A 14936-nucleotide genomic window follows, 5' to 3' on the forward strand; every position below is an offset into this window, starting at 1 on the left:
ATTCACTTGAAGTTCCTGATAAAATCCTTGGATTTCTTTAGTAGGGTGTATCAAATAAATAATAATCTATATTTTAAGTAAATGGAAAGTATTTACACTTTTCTATATTTTAAAGAGAACTCAACACGGAAAAAGATGAACCATATACAATAAGATGTCTGACATCGTTTGATAAAAAAATTAGCGCAAATGTCCGTTGATGCTATGCTTGGGTGAGGGGAGGTAAGCTGTATGGGGAGACTACTGCGTCAGAGAACGGCTCAAAAACACTCGATTAAACACATTTCCCGATTATTAATTTTAAGATTTCATGAAATTGATTTTGATTGCCATGTTTTGTTATTTCTGCATTGATTTTTAGAAGAAGAAAAAAGAAAAGAAAACCATTCTTTATTCATTATTCAATAATAAGATCTTGCTTTCTCCTTTAATATAACTGAATTTTCCTCGGTAATAAAATTGCAAGTTCAGTGACTCTGTTTCGTTTCGGATTTTTTGCTGAATGCCGGTTACTAAAATAGGGGATATTTTCATTTAATCTTGTCTGCTTTTTAAAGTGATTTTATTGAAATGTGACTGCCTCAGTTTCAGTTTCCGAGTTCTTGATCATTTATTGTCAAAATCCCACACTAATATCTTGCATCATGTGATTTTTTTTCCTATCAAAATTTTCTGAATCGGCAACAATGATATTTAACATTTTCTTATATTTTCAATTTTTTTTCCGATTAGGAACTAATGACTGTGTTATGCTTTCATCATTTGAAAAAGTAATAGACAATAATGGACTATCCTTAATAAAAATTCATGACTAAAATTTAGCATACTGTAGCCTGCATGTGAATAACCCAGGGCCCGTATTCATCAGCGTTTTAAGTCTGAAACTGAAAAGTTTTAAATGCTTAATCTGTTATTATTAAATTTGCACAGATTGCAATGACACTGTGCAACTGCAGACGGATGAGCAAAATTGTATCAGTGTAGATTTACTATAAACGTCTTACGTCTGCATTTCAGAATTAAACCTTGATGAATAGGGATTCGGCAAAGTAACGACGTTATACCGATAGAGCGGTTGGCGGGAAAACACATTGCCTTTAGACGCGACGTCACATGAACTTTGTTTCATAACCAAAATGGCGTCTTGACTTCTGGATGTAAAAAATGTCACTTACTCCAATGAATGCGATGGAGGAGGAACATCGTAGGATGTCATTAAAGCAACCTCTAGCTCCAGTGCAGGAAACAAAACGGATGTCCTTGAAACCAACGGCGATGGAGGGCCGAGGGGCCGCGAAATCAGTGTCACAAAAGTTAGATTCCAAAAAGCGGCGCACGAGTAGAGCGATGGCAATGCGTCGAGATTTCTTGATTAACCGCAGGAACACCGGTGGCGATTTACCAGAAACACCAGACCCTGAAGAAATACTTGATGCTGAAGTTCTTTTCAGTCGTCTGCAAAAAATGTTTATAGCTGCAGAAGAAGATGGTATGTAATGCAAATATTTTGTATAACATTTTATTTATCTTTTTATCCTATCCTTGGTGATAATTTTTCATATATTTTCTGTCTGATTCAATGAACATGTAACAAAGCTTTTCTTCATTTTTGATTTTGTTTTGCAAGATAAAAATATATAAATATAAAATGTAATTTTAAAAGGTCTCCAGGGCTTGCTACTTGAAGGTTTTGTTTTTAAAACTTCTTTATCAATGTCAGTTTGTTGCCTAAAATATTTTTTGGTTCATGACAATTTGGAAATAAACATTATATTTTACAAGGGAAAAGGTTTCTTTTTTGAAAACTAAGATTTGTAGGTCTATACAGTAGTAACAGATTTATAACCGTCTTTCAGCAAAGAAAGCTTATAACTTATAACTTCAATGGTCCAAAATAAAAAAGCTGAAAAATATAAATTTAAAAATATTTTTACGATAAATTAAAACAAAAACAATATAATAAAGGTATGCATATTACATGAAAAAAGATGAAATCAAAGTGTAAATATTAATAAAGGCATACATATACATTGTTTTTGTATTACAATTAAAAAGATAACTTCAAAAGAAACAAATAAATTTAGATATTGATAAAAAGATGCATATTACCACCGCAGATTAAACATTAAATTCTTCACGGTAATGCAAACCATGTAACGTCAAAACTAACATTATTTTGTCAAAAATAGTGATTTTATTCAAATGATATTATGGATTTTACAGTCTGAGTAAATATTTGTGGTAAGAGCATATCTTTCACCTAATGAACTATTATCATTATTCAATGTAAAGATTTTCAGAATACTTAAGATTTTTATACTAATATGTGCTTAAAGTGGCTTTCGAAATTTTCTGCTCAGTTTTCAAGGACTAAAATATAAATTCTAATATGACTAACAATGTTTTAATCATCACAACGATGTTATGTTGACGTCACGTCAACGTGATATTTAGCGTCATGTGCGCATCAAGAAATAGCGCTTTCAAATTTCATAAAATATTTTACTTAATAACATGTTTTAAACGAAATGTCACATTGCACAAATGTTTTGATTAATTTATACACATACTGAATTAGTTATTCGCTTTGCTGAATAATTCGCAATAATTTTCGCTCGAACCGAATTCTGCCGCAAGACGTATTACCGTTTCCGGTCCTGGCGTGTTTTAACAAATACTTAATATTGGCGCCATGCTTGCGCGAAAAAACAGTTCCATCATATTTGATAAAAATATTACAATAAAGAACATAATTATTAGAATCGAAATAATTTATAGCAAAACAGTGCTTTATCACTGTTTATACACTCGGGCGGTTATACGTCGTCCGAAATAATTTCACGAGGGCTGCGCCCTCGTGAAATTATTACGCCCGACGTATAACCGCCCATCGTGTATAAATAGTAATAAAGCACTGTTTTGCTATAAATTATTTCTTAATTATATTCATCATTTCAAGGGTAGTAACGTATATTTACTTTTTAAACTATTGTGATGTTTTAATTTTACAGCCAAACATTTTCTATTCATAAGACAACACCTTTGTAAAATTTCGTCTTTTTTCCCCATTTTTTAATGTTGTTTTAAGCTAACTATGATATATTAAAAGTTTTATAAGGATCAAGCAACAAATAGAATTATGGTTTTAAAAGTACTTGGTGTATTAAATTGTCTAAAATTCACAATGAAAATACCATACAAAGGGATTCGGTGATAAATCCAAAACTAAAATCAATATACCACCCCATATCTGATTCTAGCAAACATGAAAAACCAACTGCAACGGACTAAGTTATAGTAATTTGAAATCTATGTTATCACATTTCAGATAGAACTGGTCTCAACATTGACGAGTTTAAGGAAGCAATGCACAAGACGGTCGGCCGCCATAATACGAAAGAAGAAATAGAAGTGCTGTTCATGAAAGTTGATGCCAACTGTGATGGGGTGGTAGACTGGGAAGAGTATGTGACCTATAACCTTTTAGAATACAAGGAGAAGGCATTAATGATAGAAATGCTACGAAAGAAACCCTTCCCGAATGAAACTCGTGAGATTGACAGTCGTCATAGGGATATTATTGTCAAAATTATGTTCTTTCCAAACGTGAGAAAAACGTGCGAAACTGGTACAAAGACTTGTTTCACATCCGGCAAATACGTAACGCTCAGTAAAGAAGGTTTGCTTGGAATTTGGAGTCTAAACATGAGGAATTTGAAGTATTACAATGCCAATCACTTTCAGAACAGAAACACCCAGCCTTGGTTTACAGACATGGTAGTCATGTATAACGTCAATATGTTGGCTCTGACGTCCACCGATCGTGACATCATCATATTCGACCTCGCAGGAAAGAAGTTTACGATGCGATATAACGTCACGGGTTTCGAAAATTGTATCACTGCAATGGACTACTGGGTAAGTCCAAATGATCTGAATACCGCGCTTCTACTTTTTGGCGATACAGCTGGAAGCGTTTCCGTCATACGGTTTGATTCTATTCTTCGCGGGGGACTTTTTGGCGCCACCGGTGGAAAGAAAAACACGTGCAAAAGAGTTAGCTTTCCTGAAGTAATGAAAGGCTTTGTGCTTGGTGTTAGGGCACAAAAAATATCAAATATACATGGGGATTGGGTTAACAAGGTTCAATATCTCCCTGATATTGACTGTTTCCTGTCATCTTGCCAGAGTCCGCAAACTGCACTTTTTTTCGGCGATTTTGCTGGAAAGAAAACACGTGTTTACTTTAAGGTCAACAAAGGCGTCTTGAGCTTTGATTATTCACACTCACTTAATATAATTGTCACGGGCGGGATGGATTATATGCTCCGTGTGTGGAACCCTTATGTAAACAATAAAGCTATCGTCCTTCTAAAGGGTCACACCAAGCCAGTTAATCACGTGATTATAAATGAAAACAGAAACCAAGTGATCAGCATCGACAAAGGTCGCTCAATACGTGTGTTCGAGCTCCGCGATCAGACCTGTTTGCAGCATATTAGTGGACGGATGGTCAAATTAGATACATTTCCGGTTTCTGCAGTATTTTTCAACGCCGCCATGCGCACTATGCTCATAGCAGCCAACCAGATTGTAATGTTAGAAAATCGCGAGGAGGAGGAGGGATTTTCGGAGACGATGTCTCATAACAAACCTGTAGTTGCCGCAATGTACAGCAAAGTGTTTGGGTCGGTTGTAAGTGCATGCCAAGATTCTGTTGTTAGTGTATGGGATACAAACTCTGGTGACAAATTAATGCAGTTTGTCAACGCCCATAGTACAATCGAACGAGGTGTAGAGATTCCTGTAGAAATTACGGCTCTTTGTTTCGATTATAATGGCCGCCGGCTGGTAACAGGCGCTCGCAATGGTACTGTTCATGTCTGGAATTTCAACAATGGTTCCCTTATGCAAAATTTTGCACTTCCGGATAGCTCTGACGTCACAGGAATAGTATGTACAAAACATAGAATTTACGTTTCCGGCTGGGGAAAGACGGTGTACATTTACGTCGATGGTGGTGGAGAAGAGCATAGAAAGAATTGGAAAATGCAACATAAAGAGGACATTTTGTCAATCGCCTATTTCCCGCCAAACATGATCGTCACAGGATCCTACGACGGGGATATCATAGTTTGGTCACGTGAGACCGGACAGGTTTATTGTCGTCTGAATGCATTTGTGAGTGTAAAACCAATCACTGAAGGGGGGAAAGTTCGCCGTAAAAGCTCTGTGAAAAATGAAACAAACATCCAAGCTACTCAGTCTGAGGTTGATGATGATGACGAAAGCGGTGCTAAGTGGCAGAAAGGCAAAGCAAAATTAAGCCGGGCCGGTTTATTAAACAATTTTAAAGCTAGTGATTTGGAGAAGTTTCTTCCTGAGGGTCTGCTTGAGGAAGAAGAGGGATGCAAGCATCCGTTATTGCAGGCACTGGATCCTCATTCATTTCACTCTGACAGTGACTCTGAATTTTCTCGGAACGAATACGACAAAGTGTGTAAGAGTTATGAATCGGCAGTGGAGAAAATAATATTCCTTGACACAAGAGAGCCTCTACAGAAAGATACGGCAATCATTGTCACAAGTGGTGCAGAAGGATGGATACGATTCTGGTCCATGCATCACGAGGGTGGACTGATTGGACAGTTCAATGCAGCCCACAGGCTTGGTGAAAGCGTATTCACGATAAAATCCGACACCAATGACAGTTACCTGTTTACTGGTGATACTGAAGGGTATATCAAAATCTGGGACATACGTGATTACTGCAAAAGCAAGAAAATGAATTCCGCTGAACGAAAGGCACACTACGACTTCTTACGGCGTAAGTTTACGTTCTTCCGTGCTGAAAGTTATCAAGAAAGTAAGCAGCTGTACACGGTACCAGCGTATTTGAAGAACGTGTTTGCAAGCCGACCTCCTCCGGAATCTAGCGATCCCAAACGGACTCTGAAATACCCCATGCTGGTGAATTCTTTCAGAGCACACATCCGCAGCATTCACAGCGTTGACTACGTTACAGATCGGGAGCTTCTTATTACCGGAAGTGCAGACTGCAGCATTCGAATATGGACAGTAAATGGACAGTACATTGGCACATTCGGTGGTGAAAAATGGCCGACGTTACCGAATATTGTCACGAACGAGTACTTCCTGTCCCAGATTCCTAACGACATCCGGCGAGCGGGCTCTGCCCGGACGTTGAAGGTTATGCACGGTGGAAAATTACCAATGTGGCAGAGTGCAATAAGTATAGTGAAAAATCGAGGTGTTGAGAGACTCAAGAAACAATTTGACCACTTGCAGGACGTAGCAATTGAAGTGATAGATGCACGTGACAGTGAAGGGACTAGTAACATTCTCGGAAAGTCATACAAGAAGAAAATGAGACACAGGATGCCACCGACACTGCCTAAATTTATTGAAACGCCAGGCACGGTGAGAACTTTTATATAACTCATTGATTTGTCTGTGTTTTCATAACTTCTAACAGTCTCATATTTTGAAGCTTTCTAAATGCGTTTCTTTTAATTCAGCTCCTCTGAAATCAGTGAAGCTAAAGGCGCTTATCCGGCCTCAAATTATTTCGTATCAAAATTCGTGACGATTTATTTGTTGGGGTTTAGAAACACATCGACATTATTCAGGTTATTTGGCGACTTTCAGTATAGCTTTTAAGCTTTAGCCTGTTGGAGGCATGTGATGCGACCAGTGCAGACTAAGATCAATCTGCACGTCTGTGCAGGCTGATCATGGTATGCACTGTTCGCTATTCAGTCAGGTAATTTTCAGTGAACACCCCTTCGAATAATAAATGGTACTGCCCAAACTGAATGATAGAACAGTCCAAACTAGAGCTGTCACAGGAGTGACGAATTATACCCACACATCATGGCCTTGTCACAGAACTAAGCCAATATCAAGTCAAACTTGTTTGACCTTTGACCTACTGATCTCAAAATCAATACAAGCCATCTGCTAGTTGTGATCAACATCCGTATAAAGTTTCATGATCCTCGGCCTAAGCGTTCTCAAGTTATTGTCCAGAAAAGGTATCAATGTTCCAGGTCACTCTGACCTCTGACCTTTGGAACTCGTAATCAATAAGAGTCATCTGCTGGTCATGACCAACCTCCCTAATAAGTTTTGTTATCATATTCCAAACTGTTTTGAAATTATTGCCCGAAAACTGTTTTAAATGTCACTGTGACCTTGACTTGTGACCCTTTGACCGCAAAAATCAAAAGGGGTCATCTGCTGGTCATAACCAACCTCCCTATCAAATTTCATGATCCTAGGCTCAAGCATTCTCAAGTTATCATCCGAAAACCATCTAACTATTTTGTGTCATTGTGACCTTGACCTTTGGCCTACTAACCTCAAAATAAAACTTGACCTGTATTTTATCATGTTACACCCTTGTACAAAAAATTATGATTCTAGATCCAAACGTTCTCAAGTTATCATCCAGAATTCTAACACGATCCGATTCATTTTCCTATTAAACAAAGAAGGCTGGAGACAGTGATTTATTAAACAACAATTCACTGTTCTGACGTCACAACTATTACGTCACAGCGTCAAGCGGCGTAACGGCGCGCTGGAAAAGAACCCGATTGAAAACGGGCAACTATCTAATGCATGTCGACATGGTGTACTTTAAAGTCCTTGATAACGTGTTAGAATCGAAATAATATATCTCGTCGGTGATTTGTCGCTGAATAAATCACTGTTTGGAGTTCAGATGCGAAGGAATTATATCACGAGGGCGTTTAACTATTCTGAGTCACTGTGACCTTGACCTTTGACCTACTGACCTCAAAGTCAAACTTGACCGGCATTTCATTATGATACACCTGTGTACAAAAATTATGATCCTAGACCCAAGCTTTCTGAAGTTATCATCGGAAACCATTGAACTATTCTGAGTCACTGTGAACTTGACCTTTGACCTACTGACCTCAAAGTCGAAATTATCCTGCATTTTATTATGATACAGCTGTGTACCAAATATATGATCCTAGGTCCAAGCGTTCTCAAGTTATCATCCGGAAACCGTTTAACTGTTCAGGGTCACTGTGACCTTGACCTTTGACCTACTGACCCCAAAGTCGAACTTGACCTGTATTTTCTAATGTTACATCTGTGTACCAGAAATTATCTAAATCGGTCAAGCCTTTCAAGAGTTATCATCCGGAAACCATTTAATTGTTCCAAGTCACTGTAACCTTGACCTTTGATCTACTGACCTCAAAGTCAAACATTTCCTGCATTTTATGATGATACATCTCTTTACCAAAATATATGATCCTAGGTCCAAGCGTTCTCAAGTTATCATCCGGAAACCATTTAACTGTTCAAGGTCACTGTGACATTGACCTTTGACCTACTGAACCTAAAGTCGAACTTGACCTGTATTTTCTAATGTTACATCTGTGTACCAAATATTATTTAAATCAGTCAAGCCTTTCAAGAGTTATCATCCGGAAACCATAAAACAAATGGACCGACAGACAGACCGACCGACAGACCGACCGACAGACAAGTTCACTCCTATATACCACCCTCCGCCCCCCCCCCCCCCCCCCCTGCCCCCCACACACCCATCAAACTTCGTTTTGTGGGGGTATAATTATAAATTTAGCAGGGTAAAGGCTTACGGTGGAGGTAGAACAACCAACCTTCTGTAAGCAAACTGAAAGCTTCCTTTCATGAAAAATTATATATCTCCCAGCTAAGTTTCGAACCCACATCGGTGAGGTGCAAAAGAATCGAAATCAGCTTACTAATCCATTTTCCACGGAGGCCATAGGTCCACGGTTCAATCATGTACAAATGTATATGATGAAAATAATATATTTTCTGACGACGTTGACAACTACAGTTTTTGAAATTTTTCTGGGTCAAAATTTAAAAGACCCCATTTAACGCGGCGTCTCTTATCAACCACTTCTTCTCGAAAACGAGAGGGCGGAACTTCCGGCGGTCAACACATTCTAAGCGAAATTGCCGGTCCATAGTTTATGCTATATGGTCTGTCTGTATTTAACAAATATTGTTTGCTGCGGTAACAAGTCAAAATTTAAAAATTAGACAGTTAACTGTCATGTAATAAAACACAGATTGACGATCCATAGTCAAAGCCACTGATCCTCCATCCTTCCCACACCAGGCAACAGTTTTGTCAATAGTCTTGACCATCAAACCCTCCATCCAGTGTATATTATTATCACTGGCGTTTTATGTATTTTATGTTTTCTATTTTATTACTGTGCAAATATTTCGTTTGTTAGTCCCCGGTTTAAATTACTAGTATTTTCCCTGTTTTTGAACATTTAAACAATAGTAGTGTTAGTAACTTGCGTTTAGTCAATCCTTTGCCATTGTCGTTGTTTCATCCGGAATCTGCCCATTTTTTATATGTTTTGGGCTAAATTTTACGTTCGGGTAGATAACCGCAAAAGCGGCCGTTTTCTTTTTGTAAAAAATGCCTTTGCGCCAAGAGAGAACCAACATAGTACGTTTGCGAGCAGCATGGATCCAGACCAGCATGCGCATCCACGCAGTCTGGTCAGGATCCATGCTGTTCGCTTTCAAAGCCTATTGCAATTAGAGAAACCATAAGGATCCATGCTGGTCGCGAACACACTATGTTGGTTTTCTCATGGCGCGGCTCATATGATGATTGGGTTGCATCGGATTTTCTGACCGCCTAGATTTCGTTTTCTTAGTTAGACACTGTTGATTGTAGACCGTAACAAATATAATCTAGTAATCCCCTCACCCCCCCAAAAAAACACAAAAAACAACAACAGAATATGGACATCCAAAGGGTTGTGAAAGGTAAACTTTATATTTCCAAACATGGCAACCCCTCGAGAAATTCTCTCATTAACCCCTTATGAGCAATTGTGTATATAGATTATATTTTGTGGAGCAGTGGGTCCCCGAATGAATACACAAATAACATGATCCTTAATATAAACATCTTTAAGGTTGCTGTATACCACACCCTTCCGTTTGTTGACCTTTCGCCTGTAGAAGCACTGACTGATACCATGAAGGAAATACAAGCTCGTCGGGCTATGAACATGGCTCTGAACAAACTGCGAGGCATAAAACCGAAGAAGCCGGAAGTGCCTGCCATAATACAGTTGTTTAACAAGATAGTGAACAAACAAGGTCCACCGGTACAGAGATTCAGAACCAGCAGGTATATCGTACATGTAAACGAAAATGCATTTTTTATCAGTAAATATACGAAAGCTTATTAACGTCCTAATCATCTTAAATGACATGCCGCAAAATATTGAATGTTCCAGAACTGGACCCAGGTGTTCAAATCTTTATCCGCTGTTTACACTTCCCGAAGGCGCGAGCTCAATATCGCCTGTATGCCATTCTAATTGCCAAATGCTGTAGTTGAATATTTAAAGCTAAATTCCAATTATTTAATGTTAAATGCCAACTACTTAATTAATGCTAAATACTACATCAGAGAATGTACCGCATCAATGAAATCACATGTCAATTTCTTTTGATACAACCAGAAACTTTGTGTTTATTCCAGTTTATGAAGTATATTTGTGCCATACGTGAAAAAAATAACAAAAAAAAATTCTTTAGTGGGGCTTGTGTAAGTCAATTTTTGGAAAGAATCATAAATAGAGCTAAATTTCGGAGACAGAACTTATGACAATCTGCTTTGTTTAAAACTGATGTATGATCTTCTTTCGTTAGAAGACTGAACAGGCAAAACAGATGAAATTTTTAAATTCAAATTCCAATACAGTCATCTTCAACTTTTTGACAATAAATAGAATGAATATAAATAAACAGTCTAAGAAAGTAAGATAGTTTGCTTTTGAATTTACAGAATCAAAAAAGTTGCTGATAAATACCAAGGTCCATTATCCGCACGTGGCAGACGACAAAAGGAATCAAGACCCAACAGCAAAGCGTCTTCGAACAACGTACAACCGGAAATTAAAGTCGACGAAGCACGTGATGAGTCACATGCTGACCTCTCGGAAAGTTTCGACGAGGATGAGAACCCATGTGACAAACGGGCGTCGTCGGGCGTCGTCCACTTTGTCTTGCGGTAGCCAAGGAAACTCTTCACGTGCTGACGTCTCAAAATTACCGTCAATCGTAGAATAATCTTAATTTGACAGACAGCTTTCCGAACAGTACAAATAATGTTTAGAAACTATAAAAAGTGAAATATGAACAACAATGTAAGCGAAGATTAAATTCAATAAGTTTTAATGATTTTTATAGAATTTGTTTTAATTTACCTGTGACATAAGTTGTAATATTGTATAAGAGGAATTTCTACATTTTTATTTCATGTTGACCATACATTTTTTTACATATTGCTATACATATATTGGGTATAGCTAACCATGTATCTATTTTATAACTGCATCATCATGTAGTTACATTATTGCTGATATTACGCATGTGACTCATGGTGTAAATAATGAAAATATTTTAAAGACAAAATAAAATATGTCTACCGTATACAATGTTCATACTTAATTGAACTCAATATCCTTTTTTTTTTTTTTTTTTGATATTTACAATAATTAAGAAAGCGGATTTTATCAGATGTCTCAGTCAAACTGTCAAGAAGTTTAAACTTTAGCCTGCTGGCGGCAAGTGATTCTGCCTTTGTGACCAGTCCATACCAAGACCAGTCTGCACCATGACCCCTTCGAATAATAAATAGTATTACCCAAATCGAATGATGGACCAGTCCATTTTAGAAATTTGACATGCTAAGGGTTATACCACTATCTTACTTCAGTGAAAAAATCGCAAATTAATCGAGGGTTCATACGTAGTCTTGGAGTAATCAATGGACTCGACATTCAAACTGAGCCAAACGTGTGAAGGATTTATGTTGGATTAGCAATGTCTAACTGATTACGAAATTAGCTGATTTGTGTGAATGTCAAACGTTCAAGGTCTCACGTGCTTTTAAGACCACGGAACGCCTGTTTTTATTCACGCAAACGTAATATTGCTATGCGGAATAACATAGGTTTGGCCATATTTTCACATATCGTAGTCTTCACATCCCTGTAAAAAAATAAAATCGTATTCATCACCTTTGGTCATGTGAGAAATGTGATGACAAAAAAATAGGGATTTGCAACAAATTACAGTTTTTCACACGCGTGACTATTTTCAGTTTCATTAATTCCGTTTATAAATTTGTACATTAGTTCCTGACTTGTGAAACGTTTTTTTTTTTGGCTATAGAAAATAACAAAGAGACCTAACTCTGACAAGAACAAATGTATTGCAATGTTCCGCTTGTATCACTTCTTTGTCTTTACATTCTGTTTGTTCAGCTGCGAACGGACAGTAAGAAAATAGAAAAAACGGACGGTCTAACAAAACGGAAACCGACAGTTTTCCGTTATGGATGGCAATGGAAACAAAGGAGAAATGCTCAAAAACGCAGATCGGTCGCAGATTTCACATAAAATGTGAGGAATATTTCAGTCTGTGTGAACTTTAAGATTGTAGGGATACCGCATGTTTTTTCGTATTTTAACATCTGCGAAATCCCGAGGGATTGGTAGGTACCCGAGCTTGGTACATTTAAATGTTTTTTGTTGTATTTTTTTGTTGTTGTTTTTCTTCTCGTAAATATCATGTTCAAAATTGATAATGGAGTCATTTCTATAACGTCATTTCAAACAGCTCAATGACATTTTATTTAGATGTATTGTTTTTCGTAAATATCTGGTGGAATCAATTCTCATTAAGTAAGGGGATTTTCACTCTTATATTTCTTTTCATATTTCTTGCACACCGGACTGGCGTTTCCGGTGATTTTACCCATGTCGGCAAAACCTATCTGTCACCCCCACCCCCATGCCATGGAGATGACTCTCGTGCTGTTAATGACAACTAACAATTCATGTCCTGATTATATATCGTTTATGGAAAGGTAAAGGTAAAAGTAAATTTTTATGTGAACCTCAGTAAGACAGAGTGCCATGCGCAAACCCAAGTTTCATATTTCAAAGGTCAAGGTCACAGTCGGAGGTCAAATGTCATGGCCCATAACTTTGACATGCATTGAGGAATCTTGTTTATATTTAGTACGAATGTTAAACACAATGAGAAGGATTGTCATGTGCAAATCCCAGTTCCTATCTCAAAAGTCAAGGTAAAAGTTAGGGCTTTAAGGGCGGCTCGACATGTTGCCCGTGGGAATCCTGTTTTCATGTAACACGCGATGTGAAGATCTGATGGAGATTTGATTTCCTTGTACATATAATTCGCAACACAATTCAAATTGTTCGCCCGAATTCTTCACATTTGAACCTGTCCCGATGTTTCGACACTTTTGTGGTCAAAGCCGTGTTTTGTTAGTCGCACATTCGTCATATTCTAAAATAGAATAGAATGTCCAATGCGCGTGTGTGCTACTTACACAAAACCGTTGTAGATATAAAGTATAAAGAAGGTTTGAATCCGGGTGAAGGTGGAATTTGACCGTCTAGCGACACTTCTTTTTACTGAGGCACTGTCAAAACTGCTAGTAACAGTTTCCAAGCGAAGTTTTTATTTTGAAGTTTCAAATAAATTTGCCTATATTTATAATGACTCTTCATTTTATACAGCACTTTGACTTGAGGAAATAGTAAAAAATGAGACTCAGCGATTTTTAGGATTGGAAGAACAAGTTCGTTAATTCGAAAAATGGATAGGCTGTGCCAAGACCCCAAGGACTCTTCTATGATAATTCATAGTAAAATATTTCAAGTCATGAAAAGTGAATGGATGCCTACTATATGCGGAGCAAGACATAGTAATGTTTCTAACTCATGAAGCTTTAAATTATACAGAAATTCGTTATTGGATGTCTTGTTTAGATTCCATATTAACTAAAATTTTATATCATGGCCTATATTTGTTGTTTTTATAACAGTTCACGTTTTTGCTTGGCAAAGGTGGAATGTTTACACGTGCAAACTTTGTTCAAAAGATAAGTATTATATTTAGAAGCATTGTTACAACCACATTTGTAATAAAAACCAGATTTGTAATAATTATAACATTTCTCGTTTTTATTACAAAAGTGGTTGCAAAGGTTCAACCACATTTGTAATAACCAGATTTGTAATAAAAATCGCAAACTTTTTTTCGGGAGATGTGTTTTCCCACGTGATATTCAAGCTTATACATGAGTTATTAAGCACGTGCAGGTCGAATTAAACTGTTCTGGGTCATTTAAGACTCCAAATGTTTTACCCGAAATCCTTGTTCATGGACATATTTTATTTCAGAAAATGATTACATTTCTCATTTTTATTACAAAATTGGATGCAAAGGTTCAACCACATTTGTAATAACCAGATTTGTAATAAAATACGCAAACTTTTCTTTTCGGGAGATGTGTTTTCCCACGTGATATTCAAGCTTATGCATGCGTTATTAAGCACGTGCAGGTCGATTTAAACTGTCCTGGGTCATTTAAGACTCCAAATGTTTTACCCGAAATCCTTGTTCATGGACATATTTTACTTCAAAAAATTATTACTTTTCTCGTTTTTATTACAAAAGTGGTTGCAAAGGTTCAACCACATTTGTAATAACCAGATTTGTAATAAAAATCGCAAACACTTTTTTCGAGAGATGTGTTTTCCCACGTGATATTCAAGCTTATGCATGCGTTATTAAGCACGTGAAGGTCGAATTAAACTGTCCTGGGTCATTTAAGACTCCAAATGTTTTACCTGAAATCCTTGTTCATGGACATATTTTACTTTAAAAAATTATTACATTTCTCGTTTTTATTACAAAAGTGGTTGCATGGTTCAACCACATTTGTAATAACCAGATTTATAATAAAAATCGCAAACTTTTTTTTTCGGGAGATGTGTTTTCCCACGTGATATTCAAGCTTATGC

At 37.1% G+C, this 14936-nt stretch overlaps 1 protein-coding gene across 1 annotated transcript; it reads left to right on the top strand.

The window, feature by feature from the left end:
• Window positions 1-1110: 1110 nt before the first annotated feature.
• Window positions 1111-11539, top strand: LOC123563838 (WD repeat-containing protein on Y chromosome-like). The gene is made up of 4 exons (XM_045356901.2): window positions 1111-1489; window positions 3329-6441; window positions 9999-10216; window positions 10880-11539. The coding sequence occupies exons 1-4, from the start codon at window positions 1165-1167 to the stop codon at window positions 11106-11108; spliced, it is 3885 nt and encodes a 1294-aa protein (XP_045212836.2). The 5' UTR covers window positions 1111-1164; the 3' UTR covers window positions 11109-11539.
• The last annotated feature ends 3397 nt before the right edge of the window (window positions 11540-14936 follow it).

This window comes from Mercenaria mercenaria, chromosome 2, assembly GCF_021730395.1.
Source record: "Mercenaria mercenaria strain notata chromosome 2, MADL_Memer_1, whole genome shotgun sequence".
In the NCBI taxonomy this organism is placed as follows: domain Eukaryota; kingdom Metazoa; phylum Mollusca; class Bivalvia; order Venerida; family Veneridae; genus Mercenaria; species Mercenaria mercenaria.